The 25505-nt window shown below is 31.1% G+C and overlaps 2 protein-coding genes across 2 annotated transcripts; one reads left to right on the top strand and one right to left on the bottom strand.

Annotated features, from left to right (window-relative positions):
• Positions 1–1292: 1292 nt before the first annotated feature.
• LOC113523049 (uncharacterized) lies at positions 1293–2237 on the bottom strand. The gene is made up of 2 exons (XM_031914141.2): positions 1958–2237; positions 1293–1532 (listed from the first exon to the last, which is right to left on the bottom strand). The coding sequence occupies exons 1-2, from the start codon at positions 2165–2167 to the stop codon at positions 1410–1412; spliced, it is 333 nt and encodes a 110-aa protein (XP_031770001.2). The 5' UTR covers positions 2168–2237; the 3' UTR covers positions 1293–1409.
• Positions 2238–7226: 4989 nt separating this feature from the next.
• On the top strand, positions 7227–22556 carry LOC113523051 (gustatory receptor for sugar taste 64f-like). The gene is made up of 11 exons (XM_026908914.3): positions 7227–7342; positions 8996–9137; positions 9966–10084; positions 11961–12140; positions 12861–13009; positions 14814–14936; positions 16897–17051; positions 18388–18432; positions 20121–20289; positions 20714–20803; positions 21835–22556. The coding sequence occupies exons 1-11, from the start codon at positions 7237–7239 to the stop codon at positions 21943–21945; spliced, it is 1389 nt and encodes a 462-aa protein (XP_026764715.2). The 5' UTR covers positions 7227–7236; the 3' UTR covers positions 21946–22556.
• Positions 22557–25505: the final 2949 nt, after the last annotated feature.

Raw genomic sequence — 25505 nt, 5'->3', positions numbered from 1 at the left:
CTGTCTTGTCCGTGCTTTTGTCGCTATACTGCTGTAGATATGGCATTAAAATGACAAGAAAATATGAAAGTAAAATTACAGAGTAGCAATGCGCGATTTAACTATTCCGATTAGTAATTATTCGTCTGAGCAATTCATTCGGATTATTCGATTGATTTTCAAATCATTCGATTACTAATTTCATCCGACTACTAATTTCATTCACAATACGCTTCTACTTATAGTTAAAATCATTTATTAGTCGTTGTTGATGCACGAGTAGGTACGAATATAGCCAAGTTGACCTGATCGCTGGAATCTTTTTTTAATGGACAATATTGTTGCCGATTTTTATTTAGTAAAAATAACTAATTTTCAACAAATATAATTAAAATATTTAGAAAAGTTAAATTTTAGTAATTAATTACTATGTATATTGAAAACAAATGTACGCGACAGCGTGTATTTCTTTTTGTTTTTTAGTCATCGCACATTATTACTTATTGTTAAAGAAGTAGGGGGTAGGTGGTTAATAAAATCATTCGAATTCGAAAATTTTTATATTACTAATTTATTAGTCGAATTATAAAATTAGTAACTACTAATTATTCGAATAACCACTTTATTCGTATTCGCGCATCGCTATTATAGAGTACCGAGACAACACCATAGTTCACATGGCAACGCATGAGGTATATCAACACAATTACAATGAAGTGTAGCCCCGATCATATCTTTTGGCCATTAGCTTGTTTTCCATTCTAAGTGTTATAAAAATGAACTTATTTTTATTTCTGCATTTAATTATTAAGTAAACGAATAATTAACCAAGAAAATGTCTGTCGATATCTATAACAGTAGTTTAAATAAAAAAAATATTAATTTATTGCATAAATTAATAATTTGTCTTTGTTACTTTTTTTTTCATTTATGTATTTAGAGTATTTCTATGATAATTGAAAAATCTTTATTTCTATTTCGATATGTATATTTAAATAGACTGTACTAATAAAAAAAAATTTTTATTACTCCATTACTCCAAGAAGATATAAGGAAATTTAGTTTTTGTTTGAACATAACATAAATCTTCTAAAATATTTCTAATAAATTTTATCATTATAATTAACATAGGCTTTCTCCTTTTAAGAAGTTTTGCCAGTAGTAGCCACGCTTGGCAGGTAGACTGACAAACGCAATTAGGCTTTGGTAATGTTTTAAGCGGGGCACTGCTGCCCATTCATCGCCTATTAAGAAAATAAAATTAATATTTATATAAAAAAATTAGTAGGATAAAATATACAGTTATATATATATATATTTTTTATAATATCTGTCCCTTATATTAAGTTCACCCTAACAAAAATCTATGAATGTATTTCGAAGTTAACAGGAAATAGACATTGGATATAGAAAATTTATGATATTTCCTTTTAGATTCCTATTTGCAGACCTTGATCGGTATCCACTGTTAGCCATCTTAGTTCTCTGTACAGCTTATCTAATTTGTTCCTACGTTTTTCTATTTGTGCTTCTCTCAGCTGTGCATCTGATGTCTGTAAATATAAATTGTTATGCTATTATTGTAATACATGTTTAATAAATAATTATTTTAGAGCTTAGTGAGTGATTAGAGATGAAGTATAATAGATTTTGTATCATAAAAAAATTACTTTAATCATAGCATCATTATTTTGACACAGTACGTCATGATCATCATCGTCATATCAGGTCCTAACTGTCCACTGCTGAACATAAGTCTTCCCTTTATGGAGTTTTGCCAGCATTTGCCATGCTTGGCAGGCGAATTGGCAACCGCAATTAGGCTTTGAAGATGTTATAAGAGGGATGCTGCCGCCCTCCCTTAGTCACCTCTCACGACACCCACGGGAAAAGAAGGGGTTGCTTTTTCTATTTGGCATAGAATAGGTTACCCTTTTTTTTTCATAAAGCAGTATAATTTATTGTAACTCATAAATACCTCGAATATTCTCATTTCATCATCCTCCCGGATGTCTTTCGTTCTTCTGTAATCCAAATCATCATCCTGTTGTCCTATACGATACAAAGGAATACTTTCTCTTCTTCTGAGTTTACCAACAAAGTTATCTGCGTCGAATCCGTTAGATTTATAAATTAATAAAATAAATAATAAACTTATAAAAAATTTATTAATACACTTATGTACCATATTAGATTATTTATAATTTAAAAAATGTTTTTGTCAGAATTACAATAACTATCCGTTAGGTATTATTCGATCTTATTTTTATAGGCCAATGAAATGACTTTATCAAAACAACTATAGGATGCATGCAATAAATTATATTTCTGCCTTTTAAAAATTACAAAATTTTAAATGTAGCAAATAAAATTAATAGAAACATTTATTGACTTAACGTTATAGTGAATCGTGTAATATTATTATTATAAGAAATTCAATAAATTTATTCACGTAATTAAAATGTAGATTACGGTTTTAATTATATATATTATAAACATATATTCGTTCAGTTTGTTTTAATCGGTTTTAATGAACCGATTATGAAATAAATAATATTATTATTTCTAAAAGTAATATAAAATAATACATTAATAAATATTGAAGTATTATAAATGTAGACAGAGAAATTTATACTATCAAAATGCCATTTAAATGGGCATGCATCATTGCGCGCCCGCGGCATTTCCAGCTCGTTGCAAAATGTGATTTATTTCGCATCCTGTATCTAACGGTGTAAAAACTTTTACGATGCACACCTAAAATTGGTTCTAGAACAGAAAGTGTTTTATAGTGGCACTAAACAGAACGATATTCATATTGGACGTGGACTATAGTTGGACAAGTTTAAAAAGGATGAGATTCACAATTCATCTATTAATAAAGAATTTATATAAGACTTATATTTATTAACTTATATTAATATTATTAGTAGATAACATATGAGCTGTAATTTATGGACGACTTCAAAGGAGGAGATTCTCAATTTGTCAATAAGGAATTTATCTAATAAACTTGTACTAAAGTGGAACAGATTCTTAGTGGGTAACGCATGGGCTATACTTTTTATGGATGACTTCAAAATGGAGGAGGTTCTCAAGTTATCTTGTAATAAGGAATTTATTTAATAAACTTATACTTGAAGTAAACAGATTTTCAGTGAGTAACGTGTGAACTATACTTTATGGATGACTTCAAAAAGGGGGAAATTCTAAAGGATAATAGATGAGGATGAAAAGGCAGATCAGTTAACCCATCGTGACGAATTCCACTAGAATTAACCGAAGTCACGGGTAATATGTGGTACTATATTACTATTGACATTTTAATCACATAAAATTCGCATATTTATATCGCTCACCAGCGGGAGACTTTGTACAAAAGTCGACTGCTTGGGTACCTCTGTCCCATTCGTGTTTATACCGTGAAGCAGTTGTGTTTGCATGGCAGTGTTTCGGTTTGAAGGGTGGGATATGGCGTGAATTTACAGGGTACAGAGGAATAACACCTGAGTCTTCAGGAATAGCAACGCATGGGAGGGATCACGGGCGAAACAGTATCTGTGTATACTGTCATGTCCACGGTACTGCTCATGTCTATAGGCGACGGTTACCACTTTCCATCAGGTGGACCGTCAGCTTATTTGCCATTCTAAGTCGTAAAATAATAAAATCGTTAATAAAAAAATCTGCTAAAATTCCTACAAAAACAGAAACTAGAAACTAGTACTTGAAAGAAATCCGATTTTGCAAACTGTCTCTTATTGAATAAAATATTTATTTTTTATATAAATTTGATTGAACCACTGAACGAATCAATTTTATTTACTTTAAAGGTATAAATAAATTAAAATAACATCGTTTATTTGGCGTCGACGCAAAATTGGTTACGAGCTTATGTTAAGACTCTTATACGTTCGCAAATACGCAGTGATAATTTACACCGCATGTTTTTTTTTTGTTAATATAGAATTCAGTTGATGGATATTATATAAAGCTATACGAATTTACAGAAGGAAAAACCGCTTGATAATTTTATTCAATATGTGGATTGAAATTCGCTTGAAAAAACTGTCACAGAATATTGCCAGTAGGTTGAGCTAATCTTTACCACAGGGAGAAAGAGATTGCTAGTAATGGGTCTAATTGACGCATTGCTAGCAATACACCCTATCAGGTTGACCTCCACGCGGTTCCCCCTGGAAACCATCGTGGTTAATTCTAGTGGAATTCGTCACGGTGGACTAACTGACCTGCTTTCATCCTCACCTATCATCCCTCACTGTTGCCCCGCCAGCGTATACCGATAGCACAGGCGGGGTTGCCATTCCATTGTTACCCATTAAAAAAAAATCCTTAAACGTAGTAGTCGCATGCATACAAATGGTATCGGAATTAAATAAAACAATTCGAATCAAATAACCTATCTTTTTTGCTCAGCAATGTATATTTGTTTTAGTTTAATATCAAATAATAACAATGTTTCTAATCATATAAGTTTGATCATAGAGTCAACGATCTAATGGAGGTAAATTGGTTCTGAACAAATGGTAGTGTTCAATATAATCTATCACTACCCACTACTTGTAGAGACAACAATGATAACCTGAAGGTGCGATTCCGATACTTACTATTTTTTATAGCTTAATAAATAGTCTAACAGCTTACCTTATGGATAATAGTGAAGCGATAGTCACTTTTATCTGTCAGGTAAGCTTAAAGGTAAAGATATGAACTGTGCCATGGTTCTATCGGAGATCTTCATGTAACGAAGACGGCTTGGAAGAGGGCAATAATACAAGAGGGCGCCACTTTCAGTATTAGTGATACAATGATAATAATCAACGAATTGAACCTAATTCGAAAAAGTTTGTTTCCTAAAAAGACCTAACCAGGGATCAAATCATAGTCCTCAGTCCTTCTGGTTTGATTTCCGGTCGGTTACGCATAGCACCCAGTCTTCCATACACCACTGTGGTAGTGAACTAATAGTTGACAAATGCTTTTGGTTGCTTCATCAGGGACTATAGTTGAGAGTATTTTTTGTTAATTTACTAGCTGACCTAACGGACACAGTCCTGTAAAAAGGTATTGTTTGAATTCAGAGCTATGAGCAGTTTATATAAGAAAAAAAAGAGGTTATTAAGTTACGTTATATCGAGAATTTTTTGCAATTTTTTTCTTCATAAACGCTTTCCTTGAACTTTTGAATATTTAAAAATAAAATTGATTCTGATATTCTCAAGTTTGCACAAGTGATCCATCGGTAAGAGTAGATTCTTCGTCGCTCCCATCTCGCGGACTTATTACCACCTGCACTCGCCCTTGCATGCGTCCGGTGAAACTGTTAAGGCCATCTGCGACCAACAGTAACCACAGCTCGAATAGAGTGAGTTTACGCTTAGAAATATATTTAGCGCTTCATTTTTTATTATACATTATTACATTATTTATATAGATTTATCAAACTACTAGCGAATTGTACTTCGAATGTTGGTCGCGACAATGACAAAAATACAATAATTTTTGTCGTTGTCGCGACATTCGAAACATTACCTTAATCCACACGCGACCGTAGTAAACCCAATCACAAAACACGTTCACCAGTTATACCTACTGCTAATAAATGACTAGCATTTTTTGAGTAAACCCTTTAATTATGGAAAATTGTTAGACACGATTCGTCGGAATTGTCACGTTCAAATAACATTTTAGTGTTCAGTATATATTAATATTATTTTATACCCACGACTTTGTCCACATAACTGGGATAAAAAGTATCCCATGTGCTTTTCTATCCCAAATGTGTTTACTAAACTTCATGAGGATTATTTGAGGTGTTAAGCTGTTAAGAAACAAACAAACTTACTTTCCCATAAATGTTTAATCAACTTCAAAAAGAAGAAGGTTCTCGGTTGCATTTCTTTTTATGTTTCCGTTAGTTATAAACCGATTTAGAAAATTCTTTTATCTGAAAGGATAAACTTACAGATTAATCCCTTATAAATTTAATCAAAACTAACTCAATAATTTAATTTTTAAATCACAATAACTGGTTGCTACAATTGAAGTCAGTTTTTTTTTTTTTATTATTGTTTTACTAATTTAATATTATGCAAAAATAAAACAACTGTTTTGCGCCTACTACAATAGAATTAGAACTATTAAGTTCTTGTACAATAAATGCTCATAATTGGAAAAATTGTTAGTAAGCAGACTTCCAATATATCTAATAAACTCACTTCACGTTATGCCCCTGAAGCTATCTTGGTTAATTTCTGGAGAATTCATCATGAACTAATTGACCTGAATTCATCTTCGCCTATCATCACTCAATAGCACTCCATTAGTACACCAAACCGCGGGGAAGGGATTGTAATTGGGACCTTACAACTCCAATGCTAGCAAAATACTATCAGGTCGATCTTTATGCAGTTTTCCGTGGAAATCGTCTTGGTTAATTCTTGTGGCATCTTGACTGTGGGCTAACTGATTTGTTTTTATACTCACCTATCATTCCTAGCTGATGACTCGCCAACATATACCGATAGCATAGGCAATGTTACCTATTAAAAAAAGAAGTGTACTAATCTAGCAACGCCTATGTGGTTGCTATCACTTTATCACGCTTGTTAAAATATAATATGGTAGTAGTTAAAATAATATAATATAATTTTTAAAATACTGTTCATTAAACAATATACAAACTAATATATATGTATATTGACGTATATTAGTTCCTTAGATTATAAAGATAGAGCCTCGAGCCTCAAAAATGGGTCAACTTTTTGTCTGCTAATTGTCATATTAATTGACTTGTCTTTTTATCAATTTTCAATATACTTACGCATAAAATGTATCTTGGACCTATTATTTAATAAATAAAATGAGTATTTACGCATTAAATAGGTGCAGAAATTATAAGACAAAATAAATACCTATAGAAGTTTTAAAGAAATCTCTCATAACTATTTATCACGCAAAATTATATGAGAAAGTAGACCCGTTTTTCTCGAAGCATTTATATGAAGACACTCTATCTATATAATCTAAGACTAGTTCATGTATTCTTAAATAGAGTTCATTAAACCATACATCATTTGCGTAAGTACTAACATTAAATTCTGGTAATTTATAAAATTGATTGTACTTATTGTATTGTTGTATATACGGTTTCATTAATCGTATTAACTTGGAGGCAGATTCCTAATTGTCGACACGTAAACAATCAACCAGTAATCCATTAGAGACACGCGCCTAATGATTGTTCTAAAAAGAAAGGAGGTCACAATTATTCAACTTGAAAATAAAGAAATGAGAAAAAAACACGTCAGAAAAAACATGTCGGCTTGGATGTCACCGCATAGTAAGTGATGCATTGGTTCATATGATTTTCGGCTCCATAAAATGTTAAATTTGTTTTAATACTCAATTCTGTATGATAAATTAGTTTAGGTAAGTTAGCTAGCGAAGCAATACCGCCGCCATCTTGGAAACGCTGTCACATCGTAAAGCTCTAAATTTTTAAATGATTTTTCAGAACGGAAGAGGTTTTTTTTTGTACATTATATGATATTTTCATCAACATTGGACCGATTTTCAACCAACTTCAAAGAAAGCTCATTTTCTAATGTTTATTACCTCATAACTTCGCCAACTATAAACCGATTTGAAAAATTCATTGTTTCTTTTTTTCAAATGATATATAATACTTTTGTATTATTTTTCTAGAAATTTCATTAAAATCATTTCAGTAGTTAATTATCAAATCAAATTAACCGGTTTTGCCGATTTTACGGTTGAAGTCATTTTTTCTTTTTTTTTTTTGTGGAGCAATATCTATTCGTGTGTACGTCTGTGTTGCTATAACATCGCTATTTGTGATTTCTTATCACGTTGGCACCACATTAATTTTGCAACGATCAGATATGCCAATTTTCTTTGCGGAATAAAATCATACGATTGTGCATTTTGAACTCAAATCACGTTTATTGCTTTTGTAAATTTAGCTTTTGTTAATTTTACAAGAAGAATAATGAGACTCATACATATATACAAAAAAATTCTTATTGCAGATTTAAAGAGCTTTTTACCTAAAACGTCATATAATTATGACTGAATAGGTATTATTCAGAAACACTCAATATACCCTCAATAATTAAAATAGTTTTATTTATAGCGGATATACGTTTTTATAAACTTGCATTTACATCTTTGCAAACTTGTCGAGTACTACAGGTCACAGAAAATCAGCTGTTGTCAACTGACAAAATATCACGTAATTGTAATAAAAAAAATATAGATATACTACTCTTACTAATGTACTTTTGTAACAAAAATTAGAAAATGCAATAATTACTATTTTAGTCAAAAAAATAATGGCATATTTTATTCTTACACTTTTATTCATAAAACCTCCCACGAATCTGTTTTAACTATTAATGTGTTCTCTTATTTGGTATTTCATTGTTTCTGTCTACCCTAATGAGAGATAGGCGTGACATATGTATGTTTCATCGTATTCTCTTACGTATGAAAAATTATAGCAAAATTAAGGTAATAAATACTTGAAAATATATGAAATACGAGTAGATTTATAAAACGTTTGAACTTATTAAGAATAAAGATGTGCTACTCGATTATCGCAAATTAAATAATAAAGTAAGTGTTAAATGCAATTTGAGATTTTAAGAGTTTTAGTGTAACTCACATAATCTTGATCCGAGCTTAAGGGGACTAATGGCCCCATTACTAGCAATATATTTAATTAAGTCGATCTCCTTGCTGTTTCCACTGGAAAACACGGTGGTTAATTGTTGTTAAATTTGTCACAGTTGGCAAACTGACTTGCTGATTGGTGTCCCTCTAGCGTCTACTAAATAAGCGATAGTGTAGGAAGGATTACCATTCCATTTTCATCTATTATAAAAAAAAAAAAACAAACTAACTAACTAATACAACTGACAGTGAATGGAATGTTTATCTATTTATTAAATTGAAATTATATATTGTATTTCAGCAAACAGGGTGCATGTTAAAAAGAAAACATGGAGGACTCCGGCTACATTTCAAAAATCATTAAAAGTCACGTTGGTAATGGGACAGATTTTTTCACTATTACCAGTTGTAGGTATATGTAGTGATGATCCAATGAATGTAAGGTAAACGTATACAAACTTATCTATGACAAGTACATTGCCACACAAACACATTGCTCCGCAAATAATTAACGATCGTGCCCCACAAAAAAAAAAAACAAAATTCAATTGGAACAAAATCAATTATTTACATTTAAAAACTAAATTACTGAACCGTTTTTAATAAAACTTCTATGGGACCAAAATGTAAGCATATCCTTTCTAATAAAATAATAATTTTCCAAATCGATTTAAAACTGATTAAGATATGATATAACAAACATAAAAAATACAACTGAATTGAAAATCTTCATATTTTTCTATAATTACTCCAGTACTAAACTATTTTACTATATACTATATAAACTATTTCAGTTGATATAGCGACTTCAATCAGAACACAAAAACACTAATTTACACACCGACAAAAACCGACAGATTTTTTAGATATTTATAATGTTTGAATTTAGAACCCCATTTATTTATTTATTGTTACAACACAGGGGGCGAACGAGCATGCGGCTCACCTGATGGTAAGTGACTACCATGGTTCCGCGTTCTAAATTCAAACATTATAAATGCGCAGATATGGATCTGCATAGCGACCTCGTACGGGCAAACGCAGTATAGAACGACCCTCTACTAGGTATAGTGTCAATTCATGGACGCATGTGGCTCAGGATCGTTCCTTATAGCAGTCTATAGGGGAGGCCTATGTTCAGCAGTGGACAGATAATAATTGTGATTGATCCCATATCTACAGCTTGTAGACATATCACTGAAGCTGCAGTTTTCAACCGATTTCAAAAAGAAGAAAGTTTTTAATTCGGTAATTATAATTTTTTGTTACAGATTTGTTTATACGTCTTGGAAATGCTTCTACTCAACATTTTCAATACTTGGCCAGATTTATATGGCCCTAATGTGTGTTTATAATTTTTCATTATTCCTTACATCGTTGAACAATGTAGGTAAGTAAATTAAGTGTATTTTAATTTTAAATATTTTAATGATTTTTTTTATCAATAGTTTCAACAATAGTGACTTTTAAGGAACTTAAGATATACTTAGAGTATTTTTATGCAACTTGTTGCATAAAAAATACTGGCAAATAAATGGCGAACAAGCTAATGGCCCACCTGGTGAAAATAGGTAACCGTCACCCATATAAATAAGCAGTACCATGGACATAACAGAGTATACTGTTTCGCCCATGATAACCAACATGTGTTGCCATTCCTGAGTAATTAGGTGTTATGCCTCTGTATCCTGTAAATTCATTGCCATATATACCCTTCAAGTATATCTTAAGTTCTTTAAAATTTTCTAAAATCTATAAAATATGTCTAAAGCAACGTACTTACCTAAGTCTAAATAATCATTTCTTCTCGCGTTTAATATTGTATTGTGTAATATGTAAATCCTTAACTTTTTTTAATAATACAGTGTAAAGATAAAAACACAATATGAAAATAAAAAATTCAAATCAACTTTACCGCCTCCTACATTATTTCGTTTTTAATTTGAATTTGGAATAATGAATGCAAATGTGCCAATAAGGCCAGCAACAATTTGACATTTAAATCTGATTGAAACTTTTTTAATTTATACGACAATAAAAAGTTATATGTACGTACTTAGAGTATTAAAAAGTAATAAAAAAACTTAAGTCCGTTAGCACTTGGATGTTTATTTTTCTTTATTATAATTTGATTTAGGTATTGTCGGCAAAGAAATTTTTGTTGTGAAAAAATTTAGTACAGCTGACGGTTAGTGGAATAGCATTTTAAATTAAGATTAATAGAGGATGGCTTCGTGGCCTAGTTCCTCTGTAGCTTCATTTAAAAAAATAGTATTGTTCATGAGTGCTATGTTCAAGTCTAGAAAACTAAATATTTTTTTAAACGCCGAATACTCCTAGAGCATACTCTAGATTTATTAGATATATAATAATAACTTCTTCCCTTCCATTCCATAATTTAAGATTTTGTTTTACAAAAAAAAAAAAAACAATTTAAGTCATCTAATTTTCTAAATAAAAAGATTCGTCAGCATCAACTTTTAGAATTTTCGTTGCATAGTTTATTGTTTATAAGAAATGGGAATAAAGGTGATCATTTAGGTAAAATATGATAACTTATCAGGGTTAGTTTCGAGGTCCCGAGACAGATCTACATATCAAAGCTTACAAGCGTGGTAGATTATTGCACTTGTATATTTGTATTTTTGTGAAGAAGAGATTTTTTTCTATACAACTTAGAATGGCAAACAAGCTAACGGCCCACCTGATGTAAAGTGGTAACCGTCGCCTATAGACATGAGCAGTACTATGGACATAACAGAGTATACTTTTTTTTATAGTAATAGGTGGCCAACGTCGTTGGTGACACAAAAATTATTGATATTTAGATACATATGTATATATATTGTTATTGTATTTACTGTTTGTTGACCTAAATAAATAAAATAAAAAAAAATACTGTTTCGCCCATGATACGCCCCATGCGTTGCCATTCCTGAGGACACAGATATTATTCCTCTGTACCCTGTAAATTCACGCCATATCTCAACCTTCAAAGCGAAACACAGCCATGCAAACGCAACTGCTTCACGGTAGAAACACGAATGGGACAGAGGTACCCAAGCATTCGACTTTTGTACAAAGTCTCCCTCTGGTCTGGTCTAGTCTCTATTTATCTGTACGTAACAAACAATGACACTAATCGTCTAATCCTCAAGCTAAAATATTCGTGTTATGAGGATTCCTACAACGTACAACCCAGAACATCCAGAACCGAATCAGTTTTAAAAACTTCATTTACTAATTAAAAAATAATTTTTTTTCAGCACCATTAATCTTCTATACAACATCATGTATCACCATGATCATGTTCTATGACGCAGCAAGAGCATGGCCAACTCTGGTACAGCACATAGCGCACACTGAACTCATTGACCCTAATTATGATAAGAAACTGACCATAAAGTGTAACATTACATGTGCTGTAGTACTAACGTTGGCTTTGTGTTAGTACTATCATTTTTTTATTTTTTTTTTAAACTTAGAATGGCAAATTAGCTATAATATACTGTCTGAGATCATTTTATTGGTCCCAAACATGTTTGTATGCCTGCATGAAGCAGGCTAGTCACATAGCTCGAAGAACCGACAACCGATGGAGACGAAAAGGTCTTAAGTGGCGTCCCTGCACCGACAAACGCAGTGTAAGATGAGCTCTCTACTAGATAGAGCGATGACTTTAAATATACTGTAGTGAGTCAGTAGATGCAGGTAGCTTAGGACCATATTCCTTATGACAGTTTATAAGGGAGGCCTATGTTTACCAATAGACAGATAATGGCTGATACATATATGCATTAGGTATCAAGCAGAGTCCAGTTTTTTTTTTTTTATGAATGGCAAATAAACTGAAGGTCTAATTAATAGCTATGAATCACAGAATGCTCTATGATCCCCATGGTGCATAATACAATTTTTCAAGACTAAGGTGTTATCCCTTTATACTCTATTTTGCCCACAGCCATATCTCACCCTTCAAACTGAAATGAAGCCATGTACTCTTATAATATGATTCTATTTATTATTATTTATTATCTACAGGAGATTGGCTATAATGTTCTCTCGGTAATAGTTCACTAACGCGTAGATAGGACTCTTTATCCTAATTTAAGGACAAGTCAAGAGTTATACCTGTATTATGCTATAAAAATATATATTTTTTACAGTAGAACATACCCTATCTCTTCTGTCAAAATTTGCCGCAGCCTCAGTGTGTTACCCTGACGAGAGTGTCTACGAAGGCTTTATTAAGCACTCCTTCCCTTCAATCTTTCAAGTACTGCCATATTCAACTGCGTTGGGAGTACTTACACAGGTGCCCAATTATTTTTGTTCATCTAACTACATTACTTTTACGTGTATCATAAATTCATCTCAAGTATGTTTATTTAATGTGTATTTTTTATTTTTACTCATATTATGTATGTATAACTTAATTTCATATAATTTGTTAACTGTTCACTCTATAAGGTGAATTTTGCTAGTTGTTGCCATGTTTGGCAGGCGGGTTGGCAGCCGCAGTTAGGCCCTTGATGATGTTTAAGGATTCTGTTGCCCATCCCCCTACTATTAAGTTCCCTTAGTTGCTTCTTACGACACTCACGGGAAAGGAAGGGGCAGCCCATTCTATTCTGGGACTTCACAGCAATTTTTTTTATCATTCAATTTCATTTCATTAACTAATATTATGATGTTACTTTATGTTGTTTAATTTTTTTTCATAAATTCATCTCAAGTATGTTTATTTAATGTGTATTTTTTTATTTTTACTCATGCATGTGTAACATAATTTCATATAATTTGTTAACTGTTCACTCTATAAGGTGGATTTTGCTAGTTGTTGCCATGTTTGGCAGGCGGGTTGGCAGCCGCAGTTAGGCCCTTGATGATGTTTAAGGATTCTGTTGCCCATCCCCCTACTATTAAGTTCCCTTAGTTGCTTCTTACGACACTCACGGGAAAGGAAGGGGCAGCCCATTCTATTCTGGGACTTCACAGCAATTTTTTTTATCATTCAATTTCATTTCATTAACTAATATTATGATGTTACTTTATGTTGTTTAATTTTTTTTCATAAATTCATCTCAAGTATGTTTATTTAATGTGTATTTTTTTATTTTTACTCATGCATGTGTAACATAATTTCATATAATTTGTTAACTGTTCACTCTATAAGGTGGATTTTGCTAGTTGTTGCCATGTTTGGCAGGCGGGTTGGCAGCCGCAGTTAGGCCCTTGATGATGTTTAAGGATTCTGTTGCCCATCCCCCTACTATTAAGTTCCCTTAGTTGCTTCTTACGACACTCACGGGAAAGGAAGGGGCAGCCCATTCTATTCTGGGACTTCACAGCAATTTTTTTTATCATTCAATTTCATATCATTGACTAATATTATGATATAACTTTATGTTGTTTAATTTTTTTTTGTCTTCTCTCATTTGCTGTAATTTTTTTTTTTTATTACAGAATATATTCAGAAATGCCAATATTACGTCTTATTAGCATTATTATATACTGAAACATTCAGTGTCATTAAGTATAGTATTTTTTTTAAGTGTTGAGAATAAATATTACTACACCATATAGTTGCTGATGAAAACTTCTGCATTTATAGTCTATTCTCGTGTGATATTTTTAAAATTTTATAATTGTTTTAATAACGGTATTAAATATTCTTATTTTTTTCAACCGACTTTAAAAAGAAGCAAGTTCTCAATTCGGTTGTATTTCTTTCATATTTGTTACCTCATAACTCTATCAGTTGTAAACAAAACAGTTTCTGATAAAAAAATCTTTTTTTTATCAGAAAGGATGTAATTATAGATCGGTCTCATAGACATGTTATCAAAGTAGATTTAGTAGTTTAATTTTTAAATCAATATAACTAGTTTTGCCACAATTTAAATCGCTTCTTTTTTTATGGCATACGTAATTATTATTACAATAATAACTCTCTTGTCTTGCGTTCCATATAGTTTTTTTTTATTTTTTTTATTAGATACATCATAATAGCAAAGGACAATCGTACGACGTGTTTCAATTTACACTCGAATATTCTCGTGTCCCTTCCTCTAGCGAAATAAAAACGTCCGATTTATTTCTCTCCAATTTCCTTACAGTTTCTGCACTTTCAATCGACGTTTATTTGGAATTTCTCCGATTTGTTCGTGATATGCATGAGTTATTATTTGACGTCACGTCTCGAGCATGTAAACGAGAGATTGCTGGAAGCGCAAGGGAAGGTTAGTTTATTAACTTTAAAATTATTGTTATTGTATATTTTTCTAAACATTGTTGTAATAATTTTTGGAAGTTATATAAGGATAGGCAAGGGGTACCAGTGAAAGGTGAAAACTGATAGGTGAAGATGAAAAGGCGTTAGTTAGCCCATCGTGACGAATTCAAGGATAAATTGGTCACGATAGTTTCCAGGGGGAACCTCGTGGAGGTCGACCTAATAGAAAATATTGATAGTAATGGGGACTAATTACCACTTACCATTATTAACATTAACAGTTATTAACATTAACAGGGGACCATTACTAACAATCCCTTCCCCCCATACACATTACTATTAGGATACCAAATGTAATGGTAAATTTACTTGATTTCGTCTCATGTCTTTCTGTTTCTATGTGTATGAATATTTAGTTTTATGATATGATATGTAGAGTGAATTAAATTGATAATCTTGAATGACATATATAGATGATTTAACATAATGCATATTCATATCATCAGCACAGTCAGGTGGTCCACATTCACCTTACTAATTTAATTAAATTACTGATATCTATAAATAAGAGATATTTAGAGAAAAATTGCTATGACGGGTCTTAATAAGATACCAATAGATTCCAAACAATAATTTTGAGAAATTTTGTCTGTCTGCATGTCTGTTTTGGTATCAAGCAAGAAATACTGCACCAAATTTGATGCGATTTTCCTAATTGTTTTTCTGAAGTTATAATTTAAAATCTGGTATTTATATTTATAAAATTTAAAATCGAAACAGTATACTCTGTTATGTCCATGGTACTGCTCATGTCTATAGGCGACGGTTACCACTTTCCATCAGGTGGGCCGTCAGCTTGTTTGCCATTCTAAGTTGTATAAATAAAATTTTTTTTTCATCTTAATAAGCCATTTAAGAGTGGTCTACTTTATTGATTTTTCCTACTTCTGAAATCTAAACACAAAACTGAATTTCCGAACGTACAAAATAATGGACAAAAAAAAAATTATAAAAAAAAACTGCTGGGCCTGAACCGTATTTATGGACATCAAAATTTATAGTACTATCACTCTCTTAATAATACTCTCTCAACATTTAACATCTCTATATTATAAAAAAAAAAATTTGCGTCATGTTCGAAAGGACATGGCGTATAGTTGAATGACACCATTTTAGCGTTTAATCTTTTTCATTATTTTTTGTTTACTGTTAATTTTTTTTATTATTATTATGTGTTTTTAATGTGAAATTAAGCACTAAATAAATATTTTTATCTCTCTTTCTTTCTTTCTATAGTTGCCACTTCTATTTATTCCAATTCTTATGAGCTTTACTTCTCTATATGTACAAATACAGGTACTAAACTAACTAGGCGATTCTTTCAATTTATTTTGTATTCAACGAACAGTTCTCGATATTATTACTGTATGAGGAATTTATAGAGGAAGTAATGTTTTAAACCAACTTAAAAAAAGGAGGTTCTCAATTCGGTTGTATTTTTTTTTCTTTTTTTTATGTTTATTTCGTCATAACTCCGTCAGTTGTAAACTAAATTGGAATTTGTTAGCTCATAACTCCGTCACTTGTGAACTCTTGTGAACGTTTATATGAGAAAATTGTCATAAATATGTCTAAAGACTTAATTTTTAGTATAAAAGTACCTAAAATGATACCTAGACAATGTCTGTACATGGGCGATATTTAGGGAAAATAATATAAGGGATCTTAATATTACTAAAATAATGTCAAAATAATAATATATAATTTATCGTCATACATCATCCAGCTGCAATCTATTTACTTCTGAGATCCACGCGTACGTAGTAGAGGCCAAAAATCTAGTGCGCTAAAACGCTTTTTGTTTTTACCTAATGGTTAGCTGATAGAGAATGCCATACGGCATTAATTTCACTGTGCAACAAATATTAAAGAAATAAATAAAATATATAATGATTAAAATGTTCAAGTACCTACCAGAGACGTTTTGGCGGACGACCCGTGAGGATTACTGCAGAGCGACCAAGTTGGTGAGGAAGGTGGATGATGTTATCAGCGGAATCGTGTTCATGTCGTTTGCTAACAACCTAATCTTTGTCTGCTTACAGCTGTTCAACACATTGGAGTGAGTCTATCTATATGCTGTATCTATATATATGCTTCTTAGGGTTTCTCTAAACATTATTGACTTTTTTTATTTATTTCCTTGAATCATTAAGAAGAGAAAACAGTATAGTTGTTTCTATTAAGAAATAATAAATATGTTTAATTAAATACAAAGTAACTTATATACTTACATTCAAAATACATACATATCTGTATATAATAATACATATATATGTACATATGTAAAATATTATCTCTACATATACAAAATACGTATATATATATATATATATATATATATATATATATATATATATATATATATATATACAGTTCAAGTTAAAGTAAAGTTAAATATATATAGAATATGATCTTTTAAATTTAAATAGATAGGTTTAAAAAAAGGTGCCTAAGAGTCGTCCTCATTAATTCATCCGCCTAAAATCTTAGTCTAATAAAAGCCTTAGTCACGTATGTTGTGTTCTCCTTATAATAAAATTACCAATCAACTCATTAGGACAGATCCGTTGTTCGCATCGTACAGCGAGGACGGAGTCCCTAAACAAACCATCTGAACCCCTAGCCTTGTTAAATAATATCTCCATGATTTTTCAATTGCCAGAGTTGTTTAATATCATCAAATTTGAATTACAAATTGATAAAGAAACCTGTTTTCAATATATAAGTATTATTTATTAAAAATACATAAAATGGAGTGATCTATTTTCATCAGTGGACAAATAATCATCATGTCAAGTCATCATGTCATCAATCATGTCTATAGGCGATGGTTACCACTTTCCATCAGGTGGGCCGTCAGCTTGTTTGCCATTCTAAGTTGCATAGGAAAATAACGGCTGATATGATGATGACGATGATGATGATGATACTTAAAAGGTAACTAAAATTGGTAACTACGAGTATTATTAATAAAATACTGATTGATATAGACATCTTACTTGATTTATTTTCCAATACTGGACCGATTTTGACAGTTCTTTTTAGATTAAATAGAAGGTTTAATTTTGTCACTATGAAGGCGCTGTTTTTTCTAAGGTTCAGTTTCTAAATTATCCTGTGTAATATTTGAAATATGAATGACAGGACTATAATCTAATCTAATATTGTAAAAAGGAAAGTTTTGATTTTTGATTCTAGTTTATTTCTAACTTAAAAAATACATAAACTTATTTAAAAATTATTTCGTCTATAGTAAACTACATTGTCTATGAGTAACATGTTCTGTATTTTCTTTAAAAAAATCAGGGATATTGTGCTTATCTAACTGTACAAAGCCAGAGCAGATCAATAGTATATCATATTTGTATTGAGTATTTTTTTAATTATTTTTACAGAGATGGTATTAAAGGTAAAGGTGAATGCAGTAGCCGAACTAAAGGGCAAGTATAACATATGTTATTTCATAATTTGATTTTTGATTAGATGCATTGATATTGAAATATTTAACTGCAATGTTGAAAATAACTGTTAATTTTGGATTATGAGTTTCATTGTTTCTGACTGTTAAACATATCTAAAAGTATAAACTCTAATAATAAACTAAAATATCGATTATATAGGCTAAAATAAAAATTAATATTTTAAAAGCTAATAACTAAAATATTAATGAATAGGTTAGGTACAGATAAATAGAACAGGTCAAAAATGTACAACATATGTATTCATTTTGTTTGTGTACATATTGTTTAGCTTTATAATCTATATCTTTTTTGGAGGGAACAATAAAGAGTTTTCATTCATTCATTCATTCAATATATAAAAAATCAACACTTACTTCATATTTATTTGGTTTATTAAGTTATCAAATACTTTTTTTGCCACTAAATTACAAATTTTAGTGACATTCTTTAAAGTTAACATTATACTCAGCTATTAGAGTAATTTGTAAATAATCAAATAGAAATCTTAGGTAAAAAAAAATTCACAAATTTTTTTTTGTTTGACAGATAATTTTAACGTTGCTACACTTCGGTATAAAAATTCCTTATTTTGTTAGATTTAATTGATATGAAATAGAGTCAACTCAAGACTGTGTTTGCACAGACATTAAGTTTTATTGAGATTATTGACTCAAATAATATAATGAAATATGATATTCTGAGAAATAATTAGATAACAATAACTTTAATAAATGAACAACTAATCAACTTATATTTATAAGCCTGTATATTAAATTGCTTACATTGAGCAAAATACGTGACCTTAGATATGATTCTTAATATCTTAGATAAAGAATTAGTTTCTTTGTATCTTTGACAAAATATATCTTTATATAGTGGTTATTTAATCTAATTGCTTATTACACGACTGCCCAAAAAGGAGTGTAATGTTTTTTTTTGGTTTAAATATGTAAGATTTTTATTCCACCATAACTTCTGAATACCTCAACAGACTTTATGTGGGGTATTGTTAGAATCCTTACATTATAACGAATGACACCAACTATAAATAGTCCACTTTAGTAAGGTAGTTTTTTTTTTATTTGAAAAGCAAAATGTACCTGTTTTCAAGTATATATTATTTCGACATTGCATACCTTACGTTAAGAACTCAAATATCGACACAATTCATTACTCTCGGAATAGGATAACTGTCTTTTATTGTGATTACAACTTCTAATCTATCTTATAATTTTCTTTGGCAGGAGTTGGTTTCATTTAAGATACTCCTAAATTTATAATTTTCTTCGTTAGGAGTTTGTTCTGTTACAAACAAATACTCATTTGACCTCAATGCATTTTGAACAGTTTTATTTAATAGCTAACAATAACAGAATCTGTTTGAATCTTTATTCTCAATTGCATGTAGATATATATATATATATATATATATCTATCTAATATATAAAATTCTCGTGTTGCGATATTTGTATATATATATATATATATATATTCATTATAATTACAGTAAACCTTTTTACAATAGTGATAATACTCACGTACAATCATACGAGAAAATAATTTTAAAATATTATACTTTTTTTTTACTGCAAAAGTGCCTTCTTATTTTGCAAAGGAATATACCTATAATGCCATATTTTTTTTTAAATAAATACTTTTTTCTACAGAACTCCATTACTGGGTGGTTATGAAGCAGCGATATACTTTGTGTTCTCCCTGATATTTCTGATAAGTCGTTCAGTGGCTGTGTCACTTATAGCGGCTCAAGTCAACACCGCCTCTGAAGTACCCGTTCCTGTACTGTACGATGTACCTTCACCGGCTTACTGTGTCGAGGTGATTATTAACAGTAGGTTTATTTGGTTTATTAAGTATAAATATATAGGTATTATACACACACTGCACGCTGGTAATTAGAGCTCCTTACCACTGCTGGATTTGCTGGAAGAAAACTCTAACAGAGTTAAGCTCACATGTTGTACATCTTTATTAAAAAAAAATAACAATATAATCTCTGTTTGTTGACAGCGACGATGATGATGAATCTTTGTGTACAATAGAGTATAAATAAAAAAAAATAAGTGCACATTATATCGCGTCATTTAGTTCCAAACCTTATATATATATATATATATATATATATATATATATATATATGTAAATATGACACCATTTAATAATAAATAAATAACCACAGATTGAGATAACTGTCGTTTATCCCTCCATATCTTTGATTTATATTATTCTTTTTTCTTAACAGGTACAAAGGTTTATAGATCAAGTGAACGGAGATAATGTAGCACTGAGTGGTTTAAAATTCTTCAGTGTTACGAGAAGTTTACTATTGTCGGTACGTACCATAATCTATTTATGTATATAAAAGATAAAGATATATTTATTTATAAAAGTATGTTTGTTTAAGCACAGAATTTATCATTGATTCCTACACTAGGCTGAGCCTGTTCTGTAAAAGAGGATGCTGTTAATCTGACTGACTCATATATCAACGCATAGCCGAAACCGCTGAGTCTAGAATCTTTAAAATGTTGCATATTGGTTTTCTTTATAGCGTAGGTGAAAAATAAGAAAGAAATTTAACTCAAAGGAGGTAAAACAGGGGTTTTACTCCCTTAGGATTAAATTTCAGGTACATAGATATGTAATTTTGTGAGTTTAGAAGTTAAATACGTAAAAATTTTGATGTAGGCTCTTAGTTCAAATTATTGGCTTTTTATAAATTCATCCCTAAAGGATGAAAATCTATGTGGGAGCAAACGAAGCCGCGGGCAAAAGCTAGTGTATTTATAAAATTAATAATTAATAAATATAACTTACCAAAAAAAGTAGGTAGTACAAAATTCATCTGCACCTTTGTCCCACTTATATTTCTGCCGTGAAGCAGATGTGTTTTCATAGCTGTGTTTTAGTTTGAAAAGTGTAGTATGGCAGTGAAGGTACAAGATATGGATGAATAATTCTGTCATCATCATCATCATCATCATCATCATCATCATATCAGCCTTTTGTCCACTGCTGAACATAAGTCTCCACCATTTTTTTTGCCAGTAGTTGCTATGCTTCGAAGGCGGGTTGATAACCGCAGTTAGGCTTTACAGATTAGATGAGTCGACTCTTACGACACCCACAGGAGAGAAAGGCCTATTCTATGCCGAAACCATACGGAAATAACTCTAACCATACGGAAATAAATAGCAAAGTATATAGGATATTTTGGCAGTCACAATATATACTGTGAAGTTAAAAACTTTAAGCAACAGTTACAAATTTCCATTAGGCAACATGTTAATTAAAAAAATGTAACTTAAAACTCATCTAAGTGGGTGACTTACGAGGTCTTATTCGTAAATATTTTATTTTCAGGTTGCCGGCACTATTGTCACTTACGAATTAGTGATGTTCCAGTTCAACTCCCCGTCAACAACTAGTACGACATCGACTGTGCAACCTAATACCACTACTATAGCACCTTAATATTATTTTTTATTTACGTATGGGGTCAGCCAAGCTAAGCTAAGCCATTACACGTCGACCCATTGGGACCTTTTGTTCTCCTCTTTACCTTATACTATCATTTTATAGATCGTATGTGGTACCTTTGCGATATCCGGCGGTTTAAGATATCAATCGTTTCCTAACTCTGGTTAAGACGTTTCCAGTAGACTATATGCTGTCGCCTGTATATGCTAGTTGCCAAGGAATAACAGTTGAAGATCAGGTGTTCCATGGATTCCGATTCGTTACTGCACAATTTGCACAGTGTGTCCGAAGATAGGCCCATCTTGTATAGTATATGCCTTACGAGTACTGACATATATCCAGTTAAGGCACTCATTATGAATCTTGCCTATTGTGTACCACCACTGCAGTTCGAGTTTATTCTATCCCTCTTGTCGTTTAAAAACTTTTTAAAATGCCTGAGACCCTTCAATTTTCTCCATTTCTTATACCGTTTTATTTTCGCATATTGTTCAAGGGCATAATTAATGACACTTGATGTAAGTGTTTATTTATATACCACCTGGACCTATCATTTTTAATGTTATATAATTAATAACGCTCAGGCTGTGGAATGAGCTCCTTGCCAAGTTTTTTCCTAGAGACTACAATAGGGGGTTCTTCAAAAAGGATATATTAAGGTTTCTTCAGGGTCGGCCAAGCACACTTAATACCCCTAGTATTGCAGGCTACAGCGACCATTTACCATCAGACAGGCTGTATGCTTGTTTGTTACCTTTGTGGTATAAAAAATTATTAATACTTTAACCCTTAAATACCTGAAGTTTTAAATTTGATACCGGGGTTTGCATTGTTTCATTGTTAAACAAATTTAAATATTTTGATTACAGTAATGACTAAAGTATCAAAAATGATACCAAATGTTTTTTCAAAATCTAATATATAAAAATATCGTTTTGATTTTTTTTTTTCTACTTTTCCCCATTAGTAAACACAGTAAAGGGTACACTTATATATTTTTTAATTTGATTTAAAAAATCAGGCTTTTAAGGGTTAGTAGTACTTTATATTATATAATTTTTATTATTTTCATAACTTTACTATAGTATTTCATTGTACATTAAAAGTTATTTATATTATATATTTATAATACAACTACGCGATTTCACTGATTGTAAAAATAAATAACGTAAAAATATATCTCATACTATTATCTATTCCAAATACGAGTTCTAGATGTATACAAAACTATAAAGTTAAATCCCGCGGCTGCACCCGTATCGTAATATCAAATGTTTGAAGTTATTAAAACACACACATATAGTTGCAAAGATTAGCGCAAACTATTTTTTAGCTTTATATTTTTTTATACAACTTAGAATGGCAAACAAGCTGACGGCCCACCTGATGGAAAGTGGTAACCGTCGCCTATAGACATGATTGATGACATGATTACTTGACATGATGATTATTTGTCCACTGATGAACACAGATCACTCCATTTTATGTATTTTTAATAAATAATACTTATATATTGAAAACAGGTTTCTTTATCAATTTGTAATTCAAATTTGATGATATTAAACAACTCTGGCAATTGAAAAATCATGGAGATATTATTTAACAAGGCTAGGGGTTCAGATGGTTTGTTTAGGGACTCCGTCCTCGCTGTACGATGCGAACAACGGATCTGTCCTAATGAGTTGATTGGTAATTTTATTATAAGGAGAACACAACATACGTGACTAAGGCTTTTATTAAACTAAGATTTTAGGCGGATGAATTAATGAGGTCGACTCTATGCTTTTTAGCCTTTAAAAAAGGAGGTTTCTTGTTTTATTTGTTTATACTAATATTAAAATATGTCTACTGAGCGGACTTAATGCCTGACAGTATTATCTACCAGTCGACCTTTTATTGTATTTTGTTTAATATTCATTACCTTAGAACTCCGTCATTTATAAATTAATATGGATTTTTTTACCTAAAAAGACATACTTTCAGTTTATTTCCATAGAAATTTTATCAAAATCAGTTCAGTTGTTTAGTTTTAATCAATATAACTAGTTTTGTTACGGTTGAAGTTAGTGTTTTTATTTTTTATGAAACAGAATCTTTAATTATTTTTTTTTAATACAAAGTCTTACCACTTAATAAGTTATCCAAGTTAGTCTGACACTAAGTAAGTCTGACAAGTTGATAACGTAAACACAAATTTTCCGCCTCCCTTCACTCTTTGAGTCAATCCTAATAAGATGATTTTGTTGTAGGACTAAAACTCTATGTACGAGTAGGTAATCTATCATATCGTCATAGTCGTAGAATACTGACGGATCTGATAAATATTACATATAAAGATCCGTCGGTATTCTACGACTATGACGATATTTGTCGTGTTTTATAAGATAATAATGAAGCGTAGGATCGTGTTTAAATTATAATAGTGTACCGAGGGGTTGTAGGCTCATAGGCTTTGTGTTTTCGATACATAATTTTTATGTATCGAAAACAATTATGTATAATGTAATATAATCCATAATCTATATCTATACCCTATGCTATTATTATAAAATGGATAAACTAGATTTTTTTAAATATTTCTTTGTTTGTATTTACACATCACATATTATTCCTTAGGACTAGCAAAACACGAAGGCTACTTTGGGCATCACAGTATATTCTGTGATGTTCATGAAACTGTTAATGTCTATTGTCGACCATTATAACTTTCCAATAGGTGAGCTGTTTTCCATTCAACGTATCATAAAAAAATTAAAAAAAAAAGGAGTAAAGACGTTTCTTCAGGGTCAGCAATGCGCATAATGACTGGTATTACAGGTGTTCATAGACTACGGTAACTGCATTTCATCAGGTGGCCTGTATGCTCATTTGCCATCTCACTAGTATAAAAAAAAAATATGAAATCTTTTTTTAAGAGTAAAGAATTCAATATTTTTTTTAATAAAAAACAAACAATATATTACTGAACTAGATGTTATTTTGCGGAAGTAATAGAATATGGGAATCAGAAAAAAAATTTAATGCGTACCTCAAGTGACCCAAAACTGGGAAATCACCTTCTAACTCATGTTTCATTAATCAAACCCTCTATAAGTAAAGTTAGTGACAGCGTAGGGGACCCGTCACGAGTAGGTACGAATAATAATTCAACCTGTCGCATATTTTCCGCACTAGTGCATTATTATAATATTATACATGTTACGTATCAATAAGGAAACTATTATATTATATTCATAGAATTTCTGTAAGTATTAAATGAATTCTGCTTTAATAGTAAGGGGTCAAAGTCGATAGCACTAAAATTTCATGGAATTATTTCTGCGGAAATTTGCCAGAGAGGCTTATTTTTAATAAGCAATAGATTTTTTTAATGGATGATAATGGAATGGTTATTCTGTCTGCGCTACCGGTATACGCTAGCGAGGCACCAGTGAGGGATGAAAGGTGAGAATGCGGGCAAGTCAGTTGACCCATCGTGATGAATATACCTGGAATTCGGCACGATAGTTTCCAGATGGAGCCATGGAGAGGTCGACTGTACAGGGTATATTGCT

Source organism: Galleria mellonella, unplaced genomic scaffold, assembly GCF_026898425.1.
Source record: "Galleria mellonella isolate WM207_F2 unplaced genomic scaffold, CSIRO_AGI_GalMel_v1 utg38, whole genome shotgun sequence".
Classification (NCBI taxonomy): domain Eukaryota; kingdom Metazoa; phylum Arthropoda; class Insecta; order Lepidoptera; family Pyralidae; genus Galleria; species Galleria mellonella.
The sequence above is the reverse complement of the archived record's forward strand: the minus strand, read 5'-3'. Positions and strand labels throughout refer to the sequence as shown.

What these genes read in the sequence shown, in the direction of transcription:
- LOC113523049 (XM_031914141.2), bottom strand. Translation starts at nt 2,167, where the DNA reads ATGGTACATAAGTGTATTAATAAATTTTTTATAAGTTTATTATTTATT. An exon ending in ATGAAATGAGAATATTCGAG is followed by an intron (nt 1,533 to 1,957) that starts GTATTTATGAGT and finishes TTATATTTACAG; the next exon opens with ACATCAGATGCACAGCTGAG.
- LOC113523051 (XM_026908914.3), top strand. Translation starts at nt 7,237, where the DNA reads ATGATTGTTCTAAAAAGAAAGGAGGTCACAATTATTCAACTTGAAAAT. An exon ending in TGCTGGAAGCGCAAGGGAAG is followed by an intron (nt 14,937 to 16,896) that starts GTTAGTTTATTA and finishes AAAATGTTCAAG; the next exon opens with TACCTACCAGAGACGTTTTG. An exon ending in CGAGAAGTTTACTATTGTCG is followed by an intron (nt 20,804 to 21,834) that starts GTACGTACCATA and finishes TTTTATTTTCAG; the next exon opens with GTTGCCGGCACTATTGTCAC.